Raw genomic sequence first — 22624 nt, 5'->3', positions numbered from 1 at the left:
CAGGAGCTACTTAACAGGGTATGTTGCTATTTAGTTAATATAGGATTTATCCAATTGGAGTAATCATGGGTATAATTATAGAGTATCAGGGTTGGAAGGGACCTCAGGAGGTCATGTAGTCCAACCCCCTGCTCAAAGCAGGACCAATCCCCAATTTTTGCCCCAGATCCCTAAATAGCCCCCTCAATCACTCACAACCCTGGGTTTAGCAGGCCGATGCTCAAACCACTGAGCTATCCTGTTCCTACCCTCCACTCACATCCCTTCCTCCATTCTCAGCCGTCCACTCACACGGAGATGGCACAGATGTATTTTCTGATGACTGCAATAACTAAGCGATGATTTTCCACTGGTTGGGAGCATTTCGGGTTGCCACTGGAGGCCCCCAGTAACAGCAGTGTCCCAGTTACACACGTGTATCATTAACTGCACTAAGTACCACGGCCAGAGGTCGGAAGCTCAGCTGGTGCCAGTACTGCGCGTCCTGGACTTGGGTTGCAATCTGCACTGGCTGCATTGCAGCCTATGAAACTTTCCTGACCACTGTGGTCCGCTGGAAACGCTTTCGATCCAGCGGACCCTGTGCCCCTCCTCCCCGTCTGCAGACTACATGCCCTGGCAGATCTGTGCAGCGGGGAGGGGGACTGGGGCTAGGGGGATCTCCTTTGGCACGTACAGGTTAATAACCCAGCTGTAAGGTGGCCGCATTTGGCTGCCTAGCGGTGCCTGGAAGCGCTGAAAGGGGCCGTGCCGTGTGCGCGATGCAGCCCGCAGGAGGGGGTGTGCGCTGCTCAGCCACCCACTCACACCGCCCGCTTGAGCTGTGGAGCGCGCCTGGCTCCCGCGGCACACGGCTGGGCGGCCGCAGCGGTGCTCAGGGGAGCTGGGGAAGGGGCTGGCTCTGCCTCCTCTCGCTCGTCTCTGCCCTCCGGAGCGGCCACAGCCAGTGGCCTGAGCCGGCGCCGCGCTGCAGCCCTCGGCTCCTGCCGTGGACACGGGAGAGAGGAGGCCCCCCGGGGCCGGGGGAGGAGCAGCAACCGCGGAGCCGTCGCCCCCCTCTCCGGCAGCCGGCGGCATGAACACCTGCGATGCCAAGGAGTACCTGGCCCGGAGGGAGATCCCGCAGCTCTTCGAGGTAAGGGCGGAGCCCAGTGACCGCCCCGAGGAGCGGAGCCCGGGCAGGGGACCGATTCCGGGGGCCGCTTCCCCGGGGCGAACCCGCGTGACTCCGCCGGATCCATCCCGGGGCGCCGAGAGCCCGTCTGACCCCGGCCCCGCAGTCCCTGGGCTGCCAGCTCCCTTCCTGCGCCTTGGGCCGGACCCCAGCGCGGGAAGGGGGGACTGAGCCAGCCGAGTGGGGCAGGGAGGGCAGGAGGGAGGGGGCCAACGGGGGCCCGGAGTGGAGGGGAATGGGCAGGATACACGGGGACAAGGGGTGCCCGGATGGCGGGGGAGGTGGGGATGAGCAGGAGAGAGGGGGCCAAGGCGGGCCCGGAGTGGGGGCGGGATGAGCAGGAGAGAGGGGGCGAAGGGGGGGGCGGAGTGGGGGCAGGATGGGTAGGAGGGAGGGGGCCAAGGGGAGCCCGGAGTGTGTGAGGGGGGAAGAGCAGGGGAGAAGGGGTGAAGGGGGGCCCGGAGTGGGGGCAGGATGGGTAGGAGGGAGGGGGCCAAGGGGAGCCCGGAGTGTGTGAGGGGGGAAGAGCAGGGGAGAAGGGGTGAAGGGGGGCCCGGAGTGGGGGCAGGATGGGTAGGAGGGAGGGGGCCAAGGGGCCCGGTGTGTGGGGGATGAGCACGAGAGAGGGGGAAAGGATGCCCGAGTGGGGGCAGGATGGATAGGCGGGAGGGGGCCAAGGGGGGCCCGGAGTGTATGTGTGTGTGTGGGGGGGGTGAGCAGGAGAGAGGGGGCGAAGGGGGGGGCGGAGTGGGGGCAGGATGGGTAGGAGGGAGGGGGCCAAGGGGAGCCCGGAGTGTGTGAGGGGGGAAGAGCAGGGGAGAAGGGGTGAAGGGGGGCCCGGAGTGGGGGCAGGATGGGTAGGAGGGAGGGGGCCAAGGGGAGCCCGGAGTGTGTGAGGGGGGAAGAGCAGGGGAGAAGGGGTGAAGGGGGGCCCGGAGTGGGGGCAGGATGGGTAGGAGGGAGGGGGCCAAGGGGCCCGGTGTGTGGGGGATGAGCACGAGAGAGGGGGAAAGGATGCCCGAGTGGGGGCAGGATGGATAGGCGGGAGGGGGCCAAGGGGGGCCCGGAGTGTATGTGTGTGTGTGGGGGGGGTGAGCAGGGGAGAGGGGGTGAAGGGGGGCCCGGAGTGGGGGCAGGATGGGTAGGAGGGAGGGGGCCAAGGGGCCCGGTGTGTGGGGGATGAGCACGAGAGAGGGGGAAAGGATGCTCGAGTGGGGGCAGGATGGATAGGCGGGAGGGGGCCAAGGGGGGCCCGGAGTGTATGTGTGTGTGGGGGGGGGGGGTGAGCAGGGGAGAGGGGGTGAAGGGAGGCCCGGAATGAGGGTAGGAGGGAGGGGACCAAGGGGCCCGGAGTGGGGGGGATGAGCAGGAGAGAGGGGGAAAGGGGTGCCCGAGTGGGGGCAGGATGTGTAGGCGGGAGGGGGCCAAGGGGGGCCCGGAGTGTGCGTGGGGGGGAGATGAGCAGGGGAGAGGGCCGAAGGGGGGGCCGGAGCGGAGGCAGGATGGGTAGGAGGGAGGGGGCCAAAGGGGGCCCGGAGTGTGTGGGGGGAGATAAGTAGGCGAAGGGGGGGCGGAGTGGGGCAGGATGGGCAGGGCCGGTGGGGTCCTAGGCTGGGCGGGAGGAGAAGGCTGGAGCCCGCTCCCCGTCCCAGAGCCAGGAGAGAGGGGACGGAGCCCGCTCGGGTAGCCCGAGGGCCGGGGAAGGCATCTGGGCTGCGCTTCTACCGCTCGACCCTCTTCCTCAGCTTGAGAAGAGCCGGGCGGGGCGTTGCCGCGCCCGCCCAGTCAGCACCGGGCCAGGGGCGGCCCTGCAGGTGACCCTGCTGCAAACATGGGCTTTCTGGCTCCTCGGACCGGGCTGGGTTTGCCTCATGCAGCACAGAAACACCCCCGCCCTTCCGCTCAGGGCTCCGGTCCCAGCCTGGCCAGCGGCCGGGAACTAGGGAATGTGTGTGTCAGTCACATATTCCACGTAACTCTGGGGCGCTTTGTCAGCCTTGGCTGGAAGGCGAATGTGCATGCTATTATTATCTCTTCCGTGATCATTTTGTCCTTCAGCCAACAGTAGAAAACGTCGTGTGTGACCAAACCCTTTTTAAAAAATTAGGTTTTAAAAAAACCCACTTAGATAAAACCCACTTAGATAAAACCCATATGCCCAATGAGTTCCTATAGAAAAATGAAATGATTGTCTAGAAACTCAGGCATAAATGATCATCCATTGTTCAAGAGCTCAATTCACTGACTGATCGATCACCCAGACTATTTCATGAGAGTTTTTTAAACATAAAATTGTTGAAGTGGTTTAGTGCAAGCTACCTGGTGTATCTGTTAATCAACATTAATTTGCTTTTTCCAGTACAATGTGGATTTTTCCACTGAGTAAATCATCTCCTGCCTGATCTGTATGAAAATATTATTTTTATACTGTTTGAAACAAGGCTTTCCCTATGAATGATTGAAAAGACATATATATAGGGCAAAGGCTATGTTTATGTTTTATTCATAAGTTTTAAAAATACATGGTTTAATTATGGATACAGGCAATTGTGCATCTAGAGAGATGCAAGACTTGTGTTAGCAAATAAAAGGCTCTGGTACTACAAAGGTATGCATTCTCCCACAGAAATATGTACATAGTTGCAATGCTCAGTTATTTGATTATACAAAAGGTGTAACTCATACATACAAATTATTTACTATATTATAAATGCAAGTGCATATAAAAGCAACATTTAAATAACTATATAAACTGTAGCTATAAAATAACACTTGGAGAAATATTGAAACATGAATGTAAGGTATTTTCATGTATTATACTATAGCACCGAATTTTATGCACACTAATCAAGGAAAGCTGAAAAATGCAATGGAAAGGACTACATCCTAAAGCATATGTTAAAAGCTAGGAGTAGGAATTGCCATATTGGAACTAATGGTCCATCTACCCATGTATCCTTTCACCAATCCTGTCTGCTCCAGAGGTGGTTATAACACCCCATAATCCACCCTACCCTTCATACACATTTATCCTGGACCAATTAGTGCAATACTACAATTAATACTACACAATGGACATTTTCTAAATGACTGTAGCTGGTGGTCAGTTCAGCTTCTTATACCACATCCATCAACATGATGTTTGAGCCCCTGTCAGGGCTTTTAAGATCTATCTTGTTTTTATTATAGTGTTGTCTCTCGAACATTAATATGAGCAAAATGTTTGTAGTCATACTGGTTTTTCAGAAAATTATAAATTTTTATTGAACTAACAAGTAAACTAGAAAACATAAGCTTTAGGGCGTATCTAGCTAGTACAAGAAACACTATATATATTTGCCAGTCAGAGATGTAGTTCTAAGAAGGATTAAAGAAAACTTGTTACTATTTTCTGCTTTCATTCCATTTGTAAACAGGAAAATAAAGACATACCTAGGAGCCTTATGTTCTAAGTCGTACTGGTGACCTCAGTGGGCCCAAATCCTACATTCCTTTAATGCCCCGAACATCGACTTGAACTGGAGATTTTGGGGGTGCAGGGAATGCACAAATGGGTGCAATAAAATTCAAAATACAAGCTTGTGTTTATTTTCATAACCTTGGAACTATAACTTATTTTTGGATGTTATGTTTCAGAGTCTGTTGAATGGATTAGTGTGTTACAAACCTGATGACCCAATAGAATATCTGGAAGGCTGTTTACAAAAAGTGAAGGAACTGGGAGGGTCAGAAAAAGTGAAATGGGACACATTTGTTAGTCAAGAAAAGAGGACATTACCACCGCTCAATGGAGGACAATCAAGAAGATCCTTTTTCAGGAATGGTAATGTATATCCTTGAGCTGAATATTTTGTGTATCAGTGTAATATTAGGCAGTTTCAGATCCACTATTTAAAAAATATATATGTACACAAGTTTTATTTTGTACTGCTATGACAAATTAGATGTTACATTTCTTTGGGGGAAAAGTTGTAGAAATACAGACAGATATATGCCAAAATATTTTAAACAAATGTGCAAGCAATTAATGAGCACTTAATTAAATAAATTACCATTTCAGGTTTATTTTAAAACTACTTTCAAGAGTGGTTGTTTGTTGTTTTTTGGTTTGTAATAGTGGGTGGATTGTTATGTTTTCTCATAATGGTTGTTATATAGGGGGAAAACTGATCAAAATTATGCCTCCTATGATGAAGTAGTTTGATGCAGAGTGGGAAGTGTGTTGTCAAAGCCATGGTTCCTGGAGGCATTATGCCTCAACTAGTGTTTGGGGAAGTGCTCGGGGATGCAACCCTTGCCAACACATTTGAAAAGGGGCATCCTGGTGCTCGATGCATAGGAAATGCAGCTCTGCGGATGCAGACGCATGCTCTTTCCCTGGCTGCTAGCACTCTTGACCGTGCCATAATTGGCCACCATAATCCTGCAGCTAAACGATGAATGTTTGTTGTGTGGATATGCTGCATTGTGGGAGAGTAACACATCTACATATATACATAATTCAGCCTCAGATCTTTACAGTATTTGGGCCAAATCTCTAACTGGTCCTCAGGAGCCACACACTCATTGACTTCAGTGGACCTACACTGCTTTACACGAACTGAAATTTTTTCCCTTTATGTTATAAACAGTTATTAGAGCTGTACATTAATTTACTAACTATAACATATATGAAGAAATGATTACAACTGGTGCTTCTCAGTAAATCTAAATCTGTCATATCAATACATGCCATTCATATATTAGTAACATTAATGATCAGTAATTAGTTCCTTTTCAAGTTGCCATAGTTATTCCTCCTATCCAATATCTTTATGCAACATGAAAGGAGTTTCCACTCCCAAAATCATGGATCCCAGGGGATCTATAGGAAATAAGGAGGGCCATCTGCTCAGAGGCTTGTGCCTTCCTGCTGTCTGCGAGGGCAGATTTTCATTGAAGAATAAAAGTACTTTACCATAAATGTAAGCTTGTAAATTTAAAAAGACACTCAAGATATCTTATAAACTAAGAACTAATTGTTTAAAATTGAATAAACCAGCTGAGTGGAGAGACTCAATACCACATACTTCTAGTAAGTAAAATGCACTTGAGATATTGAAGAAATTTTGTTACCACCATATTTCTTAATATAGCAACACTAGTCTTCTTTGTGTCAACCTCATGTAATAAAAAAATACAAGTAATGTTGACTTTACTATTTATTTCCACTTTTTCCCATTTATTTTATTGTTCTGCAGTGATGCCTGACAATCCTAACTTTCCTTATCGACGATATGACCGACTCCCTCCAATCCACCAATTCTCCATAGAAAGTGACACAGATCTTTCTGAAACTGCTGAGCTAATTGAGGAGTATGATGTATTTGATCCTACAAGACCTCGACCAAAAATCATCCTTGTCTTAGGTATGAAGGCGAAGTGAGGGTCAATTGTTTGACAAACCCATATTATTATTCTCTCTGCACTGATATTTATAGTGTGAATAAATCAGATGCCTACAATGTTTAAATGTAAACTTTCTACTTCGGTTAGGGAAAGAATATGGTCCAAGTGCAAACTATGTCTCAGGTTTGGTTGCTGGATAAGAAAATATAGTTGTCCACAGAAAAGGGAACTGTAAAATTAGATAAGCTATATCCCTTGAGAAGAAAATACTGGTCTCATATGACCTGCGCTTAAAACTCCTTGATGCATTAAATAACCAGCATATCCTGCTTGAAAGCGTGCCTCTTCAGCCCACTACTTTGAAAAATTCATCTCTAGCTACACTCAGCCAGTTGTCTGATGTGCTCAGTAAGAACGAACTACTTAATTACACATTTTTCACAAAATTCAGCATTGCTTGTTGCTTCATGGCATTTGCAAGCAAACTGATAATTTTCAACCTCAGGTAAGATTTGCTAATCACTCAGTATACCTATAATTTAAATCCAGGTCAATAGTTTGTCCAGTGGACATGAAGCATTTGCATTTCACTTGCCTGGATTACGTTTTTTGTTGTCAGGGTGTTCTATTTCCATGTGCCAAGAGGGCCTGATTTCCAAATGCCATATCAGGGCCTGATTCTCCAATGCTTTGCACCATATCTAGTCATTTATACCTGTGCAAAATGAGTGTAAATTGCTGCCAAATCAGATTTCTCCTCTCACTTACACTGGTGGTAGTGTTTTGTGCCCATTTTGCATTTACTTTGCATATGTGTAAATGACTACACAAGGTGCAAAGCAGTGAAGAATCAGATTCTGAATCTAAAAGGACTTATATTAAAGGGACCAAATGCAATCTCCATGAGAGAGGATATTGTGTGTGTCTCCTCTAAGATATACAGCAGAAGCGCTGAGAACAAAATGTCTGCTGAACTCTGCACACAGGGAGAGTTCTTAGAAATATAAAGGGCAATACACATAAAACAAAAAAGCATCACATTTTCATAGCTACTGGTGCATACCCCTCATACGACTGCTAGACAATGGTGTTTTCCTCAGCCTGTTGCTCTTACTTTCTAATGCAGAAATCAAAACATGGGAAAATTTCAGAGCCTTCATATTCTTTGAGCTCTATGACCTTCAGCAGATGGAGAAGTAACACAAATGTCTTTTATTTTTCTTATTTTAACAAATAGATGGCCGTCCTATTCATAAGAGAGCAAATCCAGGCCTCTCTACTCTGTGGCCATGGAAGGCCCTCATGCAGTGGAATCAATGTGGTTCCATTGCACAAATAAAGTGGGTGAAGACTGGATGTAGGAGAAATGCACAGTATGCGTGCACTCCTGGAACAGGGTGGAGTTTTCTCCAGTGCGTGCTTCCTGCCTCATGGCATGTAGGGAGCAAGGGATGGGTGTGTCAAGGTTCCTTCCCCACTCTGAACTCTAGGGACCTGCATGAAAGACCCCCTAAGCTTATTCTTACCAGCTTAGGCTAAAAACTTCCTCAAGGTACAAACTTTGCCTTGTCCTTGAACCCTATGCTGCCACCACCAAGCGTGTTAAACAAAGAACAGGGAAAAAGGCCACTTGGAGACGTCTTCCCCCCAAGCCCTACACCCCCTTTCCTGGGGAAGGCTTGATAAAAATCCTCACCAATTTGCATAGGTGAACACAGACCCAAACCCTTGGATCTTAAGAACAATGAAAAAGCAATCAGGATCTTAAAAGAAGAATTTTAATTAAAGAAAAAGTAAAAGAATCACCTCTGTAAAATCAGGATGGTAAATACATTACAGGTAATCAGATTCAAAACATAGAGAATCCCTCTAGGCAAAACCTTAAGTTACAAAAAGACACAAAACCAGGAATATACATTCAGCACAGCTTATTTACCAGCCATTTAAACAAAAGGAAATCTAATGCATTTCTAGCTAGATTACTTACTAACAAGTTCTAATACTCCATTCCTGATCTGTTCCCGGCAAAAGCATCACACAGACACACAGACCCTTTGTTCCCCCCTCCCCCCCCCCAGCTTTGAAAGTATCTTGTCTCCTCATTGGTCATTTTGGTCAGGTGCCAGCGAGGTTATCTTAGCTTCTTAACCCTTTACAGGTGAAAGGGTTTTGCCTCTGGCCAGGAGAGATTTTATAGTTCTCGATAGAAAGGTGGTTACCCTTCCCTTTATATTTATGACAGGGTGCTGTGAAGATCTTTCTGTTTTCCATCTAAAGGGAAACTGTGTAAGCAGCCCACAAAAGCTACTTCAGCCATTGGGCTGACTTGCCCCCATTGAATGGCTCTGAAGCTTAGCGGACAAAGAATCCTCAATGCATCTATACATCATCTGTTGGAAACTATCTCCAACATTTCAAATTCTGTACATTATCCAAAAAAATCAACCAAATTCAATTTCCTCCCTCTTTGTAAACATACTTGTCAACTTAAGTCATACCAAGGAACTAGGAACATCAACTCTGCAAAAGAGGAAAACAGATAATTATTTGACATGGGAAATAATTTTGTCCTAGTCCTCTTAACTTAGGAAAAGTTCAGAGAATAAACTCATTGTTTCATAAATCAGTTTGGTATAAGTGTAATTTTCTGACTGATAAACTTACTTCAGATATGAGAAGGGGGTTGTGAACCTTTGATACCCTACAATTTGTGGCTTAATTATTTTTTGGGGGCACAAAATGAAGATGAAAGCATAGAAATACAGGACTGTGTGCACTTCCTTTTTAATATGTGTTTCATAGCAAAGGAAAGTTTTCTTGAGGATAAGAATGAAACCCTCCTCTGTTCAGCTGTGTGGTTTCTTTCAGCTCTTTTGAAAATTTAGGAGTAAAGATTGAGATTTTTCAGTATTAATAAAGGGGATATTAATGGGTGATCTTTTTCCTAGTTCTTCACATCAAATATCCTGTGCAGCTCTGATAGAATAAGGCAAACTTTTTCCTCCATCACCAAATTTGCTATATCAGACAATATTATCTATATTTATTCTGCCTGTTAATTATTGCTCTGTTGCAGTTAGGTGATTTCAGGAAGATTTTGAATCTCCCAGTTGAAGGATAGGGAACTGAATTGACTGTCCCTCTTTGGCAACTCTGTTCAACCTTTAAACCTTGTAAAATGTTTTGATTCCCAGTTGATAGGTGCTTTATAAATAGATACCCTGTTGCCAGTAATAAAGCCTTGCAAATTCATAAGAGTATATTTAAAATTACTTAATAATTACCTATTACAATATATATAGGGCTATATTCTGCCATCCTTATTCTCACTCAGTAGTTTCTCACTCCACCAGTAGTCCCACTGATTTCAATGGCAGAATCTGGCCCACTACTATCTAACCCTAAGTCATGCTATTTTGTAGCACACATGGAGAAATATCCTAGGGTGTAATCTTTCCAACAGGTATTTGTTAATTATATAAATCCTTAAGAAAGGTTTATGGGACTAACATAGGTAATATAAGGAAGAGATACGTTATCCCTCATAACCAGTTCGTTATCTGTTATCTCAGATATTAATATTTGCTTCCACTGTATTACTTTATTTTAAAAAGTACACAGAAGAACAAAACTAATTCTAAATGGTTCTAAAATTCTTGTGGTACCTGAAGTGTGTATGCTTTGACAGAAATCATTAAATATACCAATTCACTTATACCTTCTCCGCTCGTTTAACATTTGGAAGTATGTTCATTTTACAAACTCCAGAATTTTCTGCAGACATATTTAGGAATAGACATTGATACTCCTATTCCATGAGTAGTTCCATTGACTTCAGTGGGACCACTTTTAGACTAAGGTACATTTTTAATGTGAATAAGGGCATCAGAATATCTGTCCCTCCATTTGGATTCTGTTATAGCTTTCCTTAACCGAAATGGAGAAGAGGCCTTGATACTCTTCTTCCTTACACTTGTATAAACCAGGAAAAGCTCCACTAAAGTGGTTAGTAAAGGGAGGTAAGTGAATGGAGAATCAAGCCCAGAAAGAACAAGCTCATCTGTTTTTTTGACTCATGCAAATATTCTATTTTAGATTGTTAACTTTAGGTTCAGTCCTGCAATAAATCCACTTCCACTGAACTTTGATGAGAGTGCTAACCATGGAACAAGTGTAGGATTTGATTTGATAGTACATTGGGAAATTGGTGCTGATGACAGAGGTGTCATAGTGAATTTGACATTCCGAATGAAAGCTCTATTTTTTGCTTATCTTTACAATAGGTGGCCCAGGAAGTGGGAAGGGAACACAAAGTTTGAAAATAGCAGAACGTTATGGATTTGAATACATATCAGTTGGTGAATTGTTAAGGAAGAAGATCCACAATACAAGCAGCAATAGAAAATGGAGTCTAATTGCTAAAATAATTACTACAGGAGAACTGGCCCCTCAGGTACAACTCACCTAAGAAATACCATCTCTTTGGTATTTATTCTGTAAAGATTTTTACATGCTGCGTTAATATGCATCACCAAAAAACTTTCAAAACTATTTCTCTCCATGAAAGGAAACAACCATAACTGAGATAAAGCAGAGATTAATGCAGATTCCTGATGAAGAAGGCATAGTTATTGATGGATTTCCAAGAGATGTTGCACAGGCACTCTCCTTTGAGGACCAAGTAAGAGACTGTCTTTATTCTTAAGAAAACTTATGTGTCTCATATCATTGTTAAGCTTCTTGAAATTAATGAGCAGATTCTCAGCATTGCTCTTTAAATCTTTTCAAATACATAATTACAATTGACAAAAGGTCACTTTCTTGGCATATACTTTAAGGTATGAAGATAGAAAATTCTGTAAAAAGACAGAATGTGATAGTGGAACCAATAAGCCTAACCTCCCGCTGATGTAATGAAAATCCTCCCAAGTTCAAGGAAAAAAATCTAACAATTCTCTTACATCATTTAGGAAGGGAAAAAAGTTATCCTTTAATATTTAATTGTACAATTTAAATGTTCATTAAGAGAAACACATTGTAGTCAATGAATTCCTTCACAATCAAGGAGGAATGGTCTCAAGGTTATTCTGAGGTGCTGAAAAGACTGGAACAAATGCTAAGATTAAAATTGCCTGCATTTTTGTGAGCTCACTTAATCCAGTAGTGGTCATCTCATTTTAGAAATAGTTGTCTGTTGGCTTGCCTAGTTTTGATTATTGAAATCGATTTAGTCAAATAAAATGATTGCGTAGTAAAGTACAGAGTCCTATCAGGATGACATAGACATGTATATAGACATGTATATAAGTTAATTAATCTAAAATATGTAAATGTAATTTCTACTTGGGTGCAGTGTTGTGAGGCAAAAAGTTATTTCATCTTCTGATTAAACACTGTAACATGTAATATTTCCTTATGGCCATATGCAAAGGTTACAATTCAGTATTGCATTTCTAGAGTGCTTTTCAAGCAAACCATTTCAGAGTGCTCCATAATCACTAAAAGCACTAATTATCATTTCTATACTTTGAATTCTAAATGGAATTGCCTCAATAGAAGTAACAAAAAGAAAGCAGCCTAATGAGGCTCTTCATTATTGCTCTTTTATAAGGTATAATTCTGTGTGAAGTTCAGAAAATCAAATTGAGAAAATTAAAAGAAACTGACAAAATAGTTATTATGGAAAACAGTTGACTGCCAGCTACATTTGCTTATAAATTAAAAAAGGAGAAATTTGTGGTTAATGTTAATTATTTTGGAAACTAAAAAAAGAAAAGAAATTTAGTCCGAATCATCATTCCTTGAGTCAGTTTTTGTTTTCAGTAGACATTGTTTAAAATATCTTTTTATAATAAAATTGCAGTTAGTGTAAGCAGAGTGGTGTTATTTGAAGAGAGTTATGCCAGGCAGGTGACCATTATATATAAGGTTTATGCATTACATAACATACTTACAGATATATAAGAATAATGATCATACAGTGTAAGTACATACATCATTAAAAATTGGGCCTTATTCTTATTTACTCTAAGACAGTGGTTCTCAACTCTGGTCCACTGCTTGTTCAGAGAGAGCCCCTGGCGCGCCAGGCCAGTTTGTTTACCTGCTGCATCCATAGGTTCGGCTGATCGTTGCTCCCACTGGCCGCGGTTCGCCGCTCCAGGCCAATGGAGGCTGCAGGAAGCAGCGCGGGCCGAGGGATTTGCTACCCACCCTTCCTGCAGCCCCCATTGGCCTAGAAGGTGAACCGCGGCCAGTGGGAGCCGCGATCGGCCAAACCTGCGGACGTGGCAGGTAAACAAACCAGCGTGGCGCACCAGGGACTTTTCCTGAACAAGCGGTGGACCAGAGTTGAGAACCACTGCTCTAAGACCATTTTACATTTTTGCTCAAGCATTGTAACTTGGCCTTAAAGGGCTATGGCCCCATTACACTGCCAAAGCCTTACTGTAATTGAGAATCAAGCCCAGCATATTTATTCATCTCACTATGAGCCTTTTGCCCAAGTCTGTATATGTATTTATTTCTTTAAGAACATATGGTCTGATACTGCAGGCTTTGTGCACTAAAATCTCCCATAAACATCAAGGGAAAACGAGTGTGCAGAGATAGCAGGAGTAGACCAAGAATTAACATTTTAAAACTGTATAACACACTGATGATTGTCAACAACAAAAGATAAATCGTATATTAAAATCTAATAAGCAGGACAAAGAGGAAAACTCAAAACACTATCACCAACCAATTAAATGTTTAAAAAATAACAGAACTAGAGAAAATTAAACAGTAATAAGGCATTTTACAGACAAGGTCCCAGATTCAGCAAAGCATTTAAGAAAGTGTTTAACTTTAAGCATGAGTAATCTATCACTATTTAACAGACCACTTAGGTTCTTTATTGTACTGGGTCCAATGAGAACAAAGTCCCTTCCCTGAAGAGTTTGTTGTCTAGCTTACAGATGAATGATGACAAATGGCATACAACTAAAAGCAGTGATTTAGTGGTGAAACGGAGGAAGCTTCTTGGTGCTATGACTTTGTTGTTTGATTCTGTTGTTGGCAAGGGAAGAATGAAAAGAGATGGGAGTGGAGGAATAGGCAGGAACTACAGTGCACGGGTTCTTCATACCCCAACAACTATCCTACAGTGAAATTAACCCATGTACATAGGACCAGCACTTGGCCTATAAACCTCTTAAATCCCACATAAGCCCTTACGCAGGGGTGCATTTCACTCTTAAAGATGTTGTGACTAATACCACTATGCCTCTGTCAAGCCTGAGGGGGTGATGAAAAGTAAATCCATCTGCACGGAAAGGGAGCAGGAAGAGGTAAAGGCTCATTTGTGAACTCTTCTTTTGCTGCGTTCAAATATATCTTATTGGCTTTTTTTAAAATTCAGTTGTCCTGTCAAAGTTCCTCTAATATGTGTTAAAGATACCCTTCTGGCAACATTGTTAGCCCTCATTGATCCTAGGAGACTAGGGAAACAGAGGGGGATGACGACAAATGCTAACTTGGGCTCTACCACAGACTTTCTGTGTGATAAACTTCAGTAAGCCACTTACCCTCTCTGTGACTCAGACCCCTCTTCTGTAGCATGAGGATAATAACTGAAGGGATGGCATAGTCTTCAGGCTAAAATTGATAATGTTTATAAAGTGTTTAGAGATCCTTAGGTAGAAAGTGCAGTGGAATTGTTAAGTACAAACTACTGAATGCTTCACAGTAATTTGTATAAGACTGCAATTTAAAAACATGACTCGTGTTTTCTACAACTTATAAATGTTTAAGCTTTCTTAATGGCTGTGTGTAGAAGCTATTCATAATTTATAAGGAAAGGGAAAAATTGTTCTCATTAGCCAAAAGTGAAAAGATGAGAAATAATGAGTTGAAGCTGCAGCAAGGGGCATTTTGATTAAATAAGACGACACTTCTTAATTAGAAGATCTACTAGGAAGTAGAAAATGTAAGGGAAATGGTGAAATCCCCAGTAATGAAAATAAATAATATTAGGCTGGAGTATGTACCCCTTATTCATGTTGGTGAATACTTACAGTTGGTGAATACTACACAATTGACTTCAGTTCCTCTGAAGTCAATCAGACTATGCGTGGGAGTAAGTGCCCACCAGTGTGAGTAAGGGGTGCACAATCTAGGTTATTACAATCAAATTTTAAAAGATTAAATTTAATTGAACCATCACCTGTTGTGAGCATGTATACATCTTGATCTTTTTAACAACCATTTCTCTTCCTCATCCCATCCCCACCTTATAGTTTGGCAACAGCATTCATCACACTGAATTTAAAATTACAAGACTAAACTCTTTAGAACAGTGGCTGTGTCTTGTTATTTATTCTATAAGGCACTTTGCACACTTTTGGGTGCTGTGAAATTAATAATAAATATTGTGAGTTTGTATTGGGATATGCAGAACATGCCACAGTACAGTGGATGTATAGATGACCCTCTAGGATCCCTTGAAATAGATAACATATGGATTTGGGGGAGGGACAACAATGAGAAGCGGGAACATAGTGTTGTAATAAATTCATCCCTTGTCATTTGTTATAATCTGTAGAATGCTTGGGATGGATATGTACCAGCCTGTAAAAGTGTGTAATTACCAAAGGAGTGCTCACTTGCAAAGCAGCATTTTCACTGGAGTCCCCTCCTTTTGACACTGTTTACACAGAGCTAAATCACATTGCAAGAACATACATAATGATATCAGATCAAATGGGAGAGAATGAACAAGGAGACTTTGCAAAAGGGTAAATGGTTAAATTATGTGGAATTGGAGATTGATACAAATAAAGGAAACTGGGGAGAATGGGTAAAGCAGGAAGAGAGATTAAGTTGATGTGGAGAGGGTGGGATACAGAGAGCAATAACCTGGGCAGGTTTCAAAAACAAACAGCCTTGTTTAATTCAATTAAACATTTTTGCAATATTGGGTCTTTTGGCATCAGAGGCAAACTGAGAGGGCCTGCATAGGTGCTCTGTGCCATTTGAGCCCTTTCTTTGCTCTGCCTGTGAGATGTGGGGCAGTGAGGCTGAGGAAGATGTCTTGATAGAGTGTCCGCATAAGGGGCCTCTGTACCTAAGATACACCAGACAGGCAGGCTCTACACTGGCTCTGAATAGGCTACTGTGGAGAATGTTATTGGTGGCAGGCTGGAGGTGGGCCAGGAGAGGTTCCATTCTTATCAAGATCCGGTGCTCCAAAACTTCCATATAGGTGTGTGTAAGGGCACAGGCTGCTAGGCTATGGGCTGGAATAGTGACCACAGAGAGGAAATCTGCCATACACACGCCAACTCTACAGAGTTCCGTGAATGAAAGAGATTTACTTAACCTCTATGCAGTGTTAGGGTATAAATGTCACTACAGAATCATAGAAATGTAGGGCTGGAAGAGTTGTCATGTAGTCTAGCCAACTACACTGAGGCAGGATCAAGTATACCTAGGCCAATGCTGACAGGTGTTTTTTCCAACATGTTCTTAAAAACCTCCAATGATGGGGATTCCACAACCTCCTTTGGAATCCTATTCCAATGCTTAGTTAGATAGTTTATCTTAATATCTAACCTAAATCCAGAGGTGAAAGTAACACAGAAGACTTATTGGTACGGGGGCCCAGCTCCAGGTCCCTGGAAGGGGTGCGGCCTCGGGCAGAAGGGGCGGGGCTGGGGGCTGGCCTCCCCCAGCCAGCCCATCTGCGCTGCCTGGCCTGTGTTGCCCGGGTCTCCAGCGGTGATTTTAAAAGGGCCTGGGGCTCTGGCTGCTGCCGTGGTAGCAGCAGTGGTGGCCGGGAGCCCCAGGCCCTTTTAAATTGCCGGGCTGCCCCTTTTACTCCCCCTCCCCCCCCCGTCCCCCCGTCGGTGGCTCTGCCAGTAGGATCCCTACCGTCAGGGCCACCAACAGTGGGGGAAGGGGCAGTGATGTTAAAGTGCTGCCGCGGCAGCGCTTTAACGTCAGCTGCATTTGGCCGGTACTGGTGGCTATTTCTTACCGGTATGCCGTACCGACCCATACCGGCCCACATTCACCCCTGCCTCAATCTCCCTTGCTGCAGATTCAGCCAATTACTTCTTTGTCCTACCTTCAATGGACATGGAGAACAATTGATCACAGTCCAGCTGTACTGCTACCTAGCCAGTTATTCCCCAGTTTGTATTTGTGCATTTGCTTTTTCCTTCCTGAGTGTAGTACTCTGCACTCATCTTCACTGAATTTCATGTTATTGATTTCAGACCAATTCTACAATTTCTCAAGGTCGTTTTGAATTCTAATGCTGTCCTCCAAAATGCATGCAACCCCTTCTAGTTGCTGTCATCCACAAATTTTCTATGCTTACACTCTACTCCATTATGCAAGTCATTAATGAAGGACTTGTGCCCAGTAATTACAAAGACAAGCTAATGACTAATTGTCAGAAATGGCTCACCATACCAATAAAATACAAAGGCTAAGAGTAGGGAAAGCATTCTACCATTTTTGTTTGCAAGCACATGTAGAAATTAGTTAAATAAGTGCATGTATCCTCAGAAGCATCTTTAACATAATATCTGATATTAAAATTATGTGTATTTAATTAAAAATTAAACTTATTTGGTTTTCCAGCTCATATGGCTCAATTATGAAGAGTTAGCATTCTTTGGGCTTAAATCTTTTCTTTACTTAATCAAGAAATTACAAAATGCTACAGTATGAGCATTAACTACAATGTCTGCTCTTGCATAGACTTTTTATGTTAAAATATCCCATTGATAGTGAATTCTAGTTAAACTTCTGACGTATTTCCTCCTACTAACTTCAACACATTTCTTCTTGCCACTTCGGCTAATCCAAAAGCTTGATTCACTGAACTTCACATACTCCCTTTTTGCTAGGACAAAATATAGTTGAGCCAAACAAACCAATTAATGCTAATATTCCTGAACATAGGAATAGTTTAGAGATTATAGTATCTTCCAGTTATGTTTCCACCATCAGCTTGTTTGTGCCGCGCAGCTACAATGTTCCCAAAGTAGTACTATGTAGACTTATATCAAAAACACAGTGCATCTCAGCTAGTCAGAATGCCTGTAGGAAATGGGCATCTTCAGAGTACCCATAGAATCACAGAATATCAGGGTTGGAAGGAACCTCAGGAGGTCATCTAGTGCAACCCCCTGCTCAAAGCAGGCCAATCCCCAACTAAATCATCCCAGTCAGGGCTTTGTCAAGCCTGACCTTAAAAATATCTAAGGAAGGAGATTCCACCGCCTCCCTAGGTAACGCATTCCATTGTTTCACCACCCTCCTAGTGAAAAAGTTTTTCCTAATATCCAACCTAAACCTCCCCCACTGCAACTTGAGACCATTACTCCTTGTTCTGTCATCTGCTACCACTGAGAACAGTCTAGAGCCATCCTCTTTGGAACCCCCTTTCAGGTAGTTGAAAGCAGCTATCAAATCCCCCCTCATTCTTCTCTTCCGCAGACTAAACAATCCCAGTTCCCTCAGCCTCTCCTCATAAGTCATGTGTTCCAGTCCCCTAATCATTTTTGTTGCCCTCCGCTGGACTCTTTCCAGTTTTTCCACGTCCTCCTTGTAGTGTGGGGCCCAAAACTGGACACAGTACTCCAGATGAGGCCTCACCAATGTCAAATAGAGGGGAACGATCACGTCCCTTGATCTGCCGGCAGTGCCCCTACGTATACATCCCAAAATGCCATTGGCCTTCTTGGCAACAAGGGCAGACTGTTGACTCATATCCAGCTTCTCGTCCACTGTATCCCCTAGGTCCTTTTCTGCAGAACTGCTGCCGAGCCATTCGGTCCCCAGTCTGTAGCGGTGCATGGGATTCTTCCATCCTAAGTGCAGGACTCTGCACTTGTCCTTGTTGAACTTCATCAGATTTCTTTTGGCCCAATCCTCTAATTTGTCCAGGTTCCTCTGTATCCTATCCCTACCCTCCAGCGTATCTACCTCTTCTCCCAGTTTAGTGTCATCTGAAAACTTGCTGAGGGTGCAATCCACACCATCCTCCAGATCATTTATGAAGATATTGAACAAAAACGGCCCGAGGACTGACCCTTGAGGCACTCCACTTGATACCGGCTGCCAGCTAGACATGGAGCCATTGATCACTACCCGTTGAGCCTGACAATCTAGCCAACTTTCTATCCACCTTATAGTCCATTCATCCAGCCCATACTACTTTAACTTGCTGGCAAGAATACTGTGGGAGACTGTGTCAAAAGCTTTTTTAAAGTCAAGGAACAACATGTCCACCGCTTTCCCCTCATCTACAGAGCCAGTTATCTCGTCATAGAAGGCAATTAGATTAGTCAGGCATGACTTGCCCTTGGTGAATCCATGCTGACTGTTCCTGATCACTTTCCTCTCCTCTAAGTGCTTCAGAATTGATTCCTTGAGGACCTGCTCCATGATTTTTCCAGGGACTGAGGTGAGGCTGACTGGCCTGTAGTTCCCAGGATCCTCCTTCTTCCCTTTTTTAAAGATGGGCACTACATTAGCCTTTTTCCAGTCATCCGGGACTTCCCCGGATCGCCATGAGTTTTCAAAGATAATGGCCAATGGCTCTGCAATCACATCCACCAGCTCCTTTAGCACTCTCGGATGCAGCGCATCCGGCCCCATGGACTTGTGCTCGTCCAGCTTTTCTAAATAGTCCCAAACCACTTCTTTCTCCACAGAGGGCTGGTCACCTCCTCCCCATGCTGTGCTGCCCAGTGCAGTAGTCTGGGAGGTGACCTCGTTTGTGAAGACAGAGGCAAAAAAAGCATTGAGTACATTAGCTTTTTCCACATCCTCTGTCACTAGGTTGCCTCCCTCATTCAGTAAGGGGCCCACACTTTCCTTGACTTTCTTCTTGTTGCTAACATACCTGAAGAAACCCTTCTTGTTACTCTTAACATCTCTTGCTAGCTGCAACTCCAGGTGTGATTTGGCCTTCCTGGTTTCACTCCTGCATCCTCGAGCAATATTTTTATACTCTTCCCTGGTCATTTGTCCAATCTTCCACTTCTTGTAAGCCTCTTTTTTGTGTTCAAGATCAGCAAGGATTTCACTGTTAAGCCAAGCTGGTCGCCTGCATATTTACTATTCTTTCTACACATTGGGATGGTTTGTCCCTGTAACCTCAATAAGGATTCTTTAAAATACAGCCAGCTCTCCTGGACTCCTTTCCCCCTCATGTTATTCTCCCAGGGGATCCTGCCCATCAGTTCCCTGAGGGAGTCAAAGTCTGCTTTTCTGAAGTCCAGGGTCCGTATTCTGCTGCTCCCCTTTCTTCCCTGTGTCAGGATCCTGAACTCGACCATCTCATGGTCACTGCCTCCCAGGTTCCCATCCACTTTAGCTTCCCCTACTAATTCTTCCCGGTTTGTGAGCAGCAGGTCAAGAAGAGCTCTGCCCCTAGTTGGTTCCTCCAGCACTTGCACCAGGAAATTGTCCCCTACAGTTTCCAAAAACTTCCTGGATTGTCTGTGCACCGCTGTATTGCTCTCCCAGCAGATATCAGGGTGATTGAAGTCTCCCATGAGAACCAGGGCCTGCGATCTAGTAACTTCCGTGAGTTGCCGGAAGAAAGCCTCGTCTACCTCATCCCCCGGGTCCGGTGGTCTATAGCAGACTCCCACCACGACATCACCCTTGTTGCTCACACTTCTAAACTTAATCCAGAGACACTCAGGTTTTTCTGCAGATTCATACTTCAGCTCTGAGCAGTCATACTGCTGCTCCCCTACATACAGTGCAACTCCCCCACCTTTTCTGCCCTGCCTGTCCTTCCTGAACAGTTTATATCCATCCATGACAGTACTCCAGTCATATGAGTTATCCCACCAAGTCTCTGTTATTCCAATCACATCATAATTCCTTGACTGTGCCAGGACTTCCAGTTCTCCCTGCTTGTTTCCCAGGCTTCTTGCATTTGTGTATAGGCACTTGAGATAACTCGCTGATCGTCCCTCTTTCTCAGTATGAGGCAGGAGCCCTGCCCTCTCGCTTGCTCCTGCTCGTGCTTCCTCCTGGTATCCCACTTCCCCACTTACCTCAGGGCTTTGGTCTCCTTACCCCAGTGGCTATTATTTCTGTATCACTTCAGATCTACAAATCAAGGGGAAGAGAGACAATCCTCCAAACAATAATCTCTAGTCATGCTAGCTCTCCCTGCATGGCATCCATATTTACACCTTAAAGCCCAGAGGAACAGATGACTCTTCAAATTAGAATTGAAGCGCAATTTTATTTTCTTGGTCTACAAAACCTCCATATGACTATGCAGAAATGTCTCAGCTCCCTCTGTAGATACTGGATTAGTTAGAATAATAAACTGGCTTCTAGTTTTTCTAATTTTGGTAATACTGAGGCTCGTGTCACCGTGGTATCTGAGCAGCAAAAGTGCTCAGCACCCAATAGCAGACATGACCACTTGGTTAAATTAATTTAATTCCATTAATTAAAATGATTTTATTATGGATATAAACTAGTATGGTGTCAAAATCAGACTCTGAATACTCGGAGTCACAGTTTTCCTTAGAGCCACTTGCCTATGTCCAAAGTAAAGCCTGTATTTCTCCGCTTTAACTCCTTCTCCTCATGACTGAACATCTCACATCCTAACCAGGTAGCTTTTCTCACAGGAAGGCCTTTGATTCTTGCCCAGTTTTGATTCTCCCATTTCCTATTTCAAGAGTGTTGCCAACTTGATTTGTGATATTACTGCTTATTCTTAAAATTCCAGCTCCTCGAATCATGGGATTACATGAGAATCTCAGCTGCCGTTTTAAATGAAAATAAGTTTCTAGCCCTCCTGGTCATGGAGAAAAGCTTGAAAACATGAACCAAAAAGCAAATAAAAAGAACCCCAAATTTGTTCATGATTTTTTTTTGGAGATTTGTTCATTATTTTTGAATGCTTGAGGCTGTCAGTACTGCTGATTTAATTCCGGTTTGTCCTTTCTTTGAGCCTCAAGAAATAAGTAACCTAAAAGCAGGCATTCCACTTTCCTTTAGATTGGCAAATATTGGAAAGTTATTTAAATTCCAAGCGTATTTTGGAAAATGCTGAGGTGAAAGCAATTTACTTAGTATTAACCTGTCAGCTTGAAATCCAGCGAGTCACCTACAGGAGCAGCATGCTCATGCATGTTAAGTATCTTCAGCTCCAGTGACACCATAATGCGATGGCTCTGATTGGTGAGTTGAACTCAAATAGCCTATGAAGAAGAAACTGCAGCTTGACCTTCTCATCCAGTCCCTGAGGTGACAGTAGGTCTTTCCTTCCCAGGAAAACCACAGTTTAGAATTACAATATTTTCCAGTTAATTTCAATTACTCTTATTCCATTTTCATTCACTCATATATCACTCTTTCCTTCTGAGTTCAGCAGGTTTTTTTTAATCTCAGCAGGAGTAAATCCATCCAAAGTTTGACTAGAATTTATTAACAGGTAGATATATCAATAATGAAATGAAATGTAGGGTAGATATTGCAATTAATGGATATGTTAATGAAGAATATAGAGTTTAATTCCATGTTAAAATAAAAGGATTAAGCTGTAAAGAATAAGTATTTTTAATTGTGTTGTGTGAGCTAGATAATATGGATTAATTTGAGGAAGTTAAATTTCAATCAAATATATATAATGTTCTTTTAAAGATGCCTCTGAGAACATGTACATTCATTTCTACATATGCTTTGCAAACTGGAAGATTGGAAGCCTTTTGTTTTTCTTAATTTATAGAGAACCATTTTGTATGAATTAGGTTAACCTGTTAATTCCCAAACACAGTTTTCCCAGGGAGGAGTCCATGCTCCCTCCACAATGCTGGAGGGAAACAGGTTTTGTGCAGAGAACACTGTAGGAACTTGTATAGGACGAGAATTCAGTTCTCCCCATGAGCAGGCTCAGGGCAGCACTACAGGTGCTCTAGGTCTGTTACTCAAACCCTTGGACGGGAATAGTGGCTGCAACACTTATACAGCCCCACGTTGGTATTTATGGCCACTAGTTGTGTTCTCTGTGCTGGGATTTGCAGAGCA

General features: G+C 43.7%; 1 protein-coding gene across 1 annotated transcript in view; it reads left to right on the top strand.

Moving 5' to 3' along the window:
- Positions 1-520: 520 nt before the first annotated feature.
- The window catches only part of AK5 (adenylate kinase 5), a 146335-nt gene continuing 124231 nt past the window's right edge, over positions 521-22624 (top strand). The window contains exons 1-5 of the mRNA XM_037907662.2: positions 521-1135; positions 4811-4997; positions 6415-6582; positions 10846-11015; positions 11130-11243. Coding sequence (XP_037763590.1) covers positions 1076-1135; positions 4811-4997; positions 6415-6582; positions 10846-11015; positions 11130-11243 — 699 coding nt within the window. The 5' untranslated portion in view covers positions 521-1075. The remainder of the gene's footprint in view (positions 1136-4810; positions 4998-6414; positions 6583-10845; positions 11016-11129; positions 11244-22624) is intronic.

Source organism: Chelonia mydas, chromosome 8 (assembly GCF_015237465.2).
Source record: "Chelonia mydas isolate rCheMyd1 chromosome 8, rCheMyd1.pri.v2, whole genome shotgun sequence".
In the NCBI taxonomy this organism is placed as follows: domain Eukaryota; kingdom Metazoa; phylum Chordata; order Testudines; family Cheloniidae; genus Chelonia; species Chelonia mydas.
This window is presented reverse-complemented; position numbering and strand designations above follow the sequence as displayed.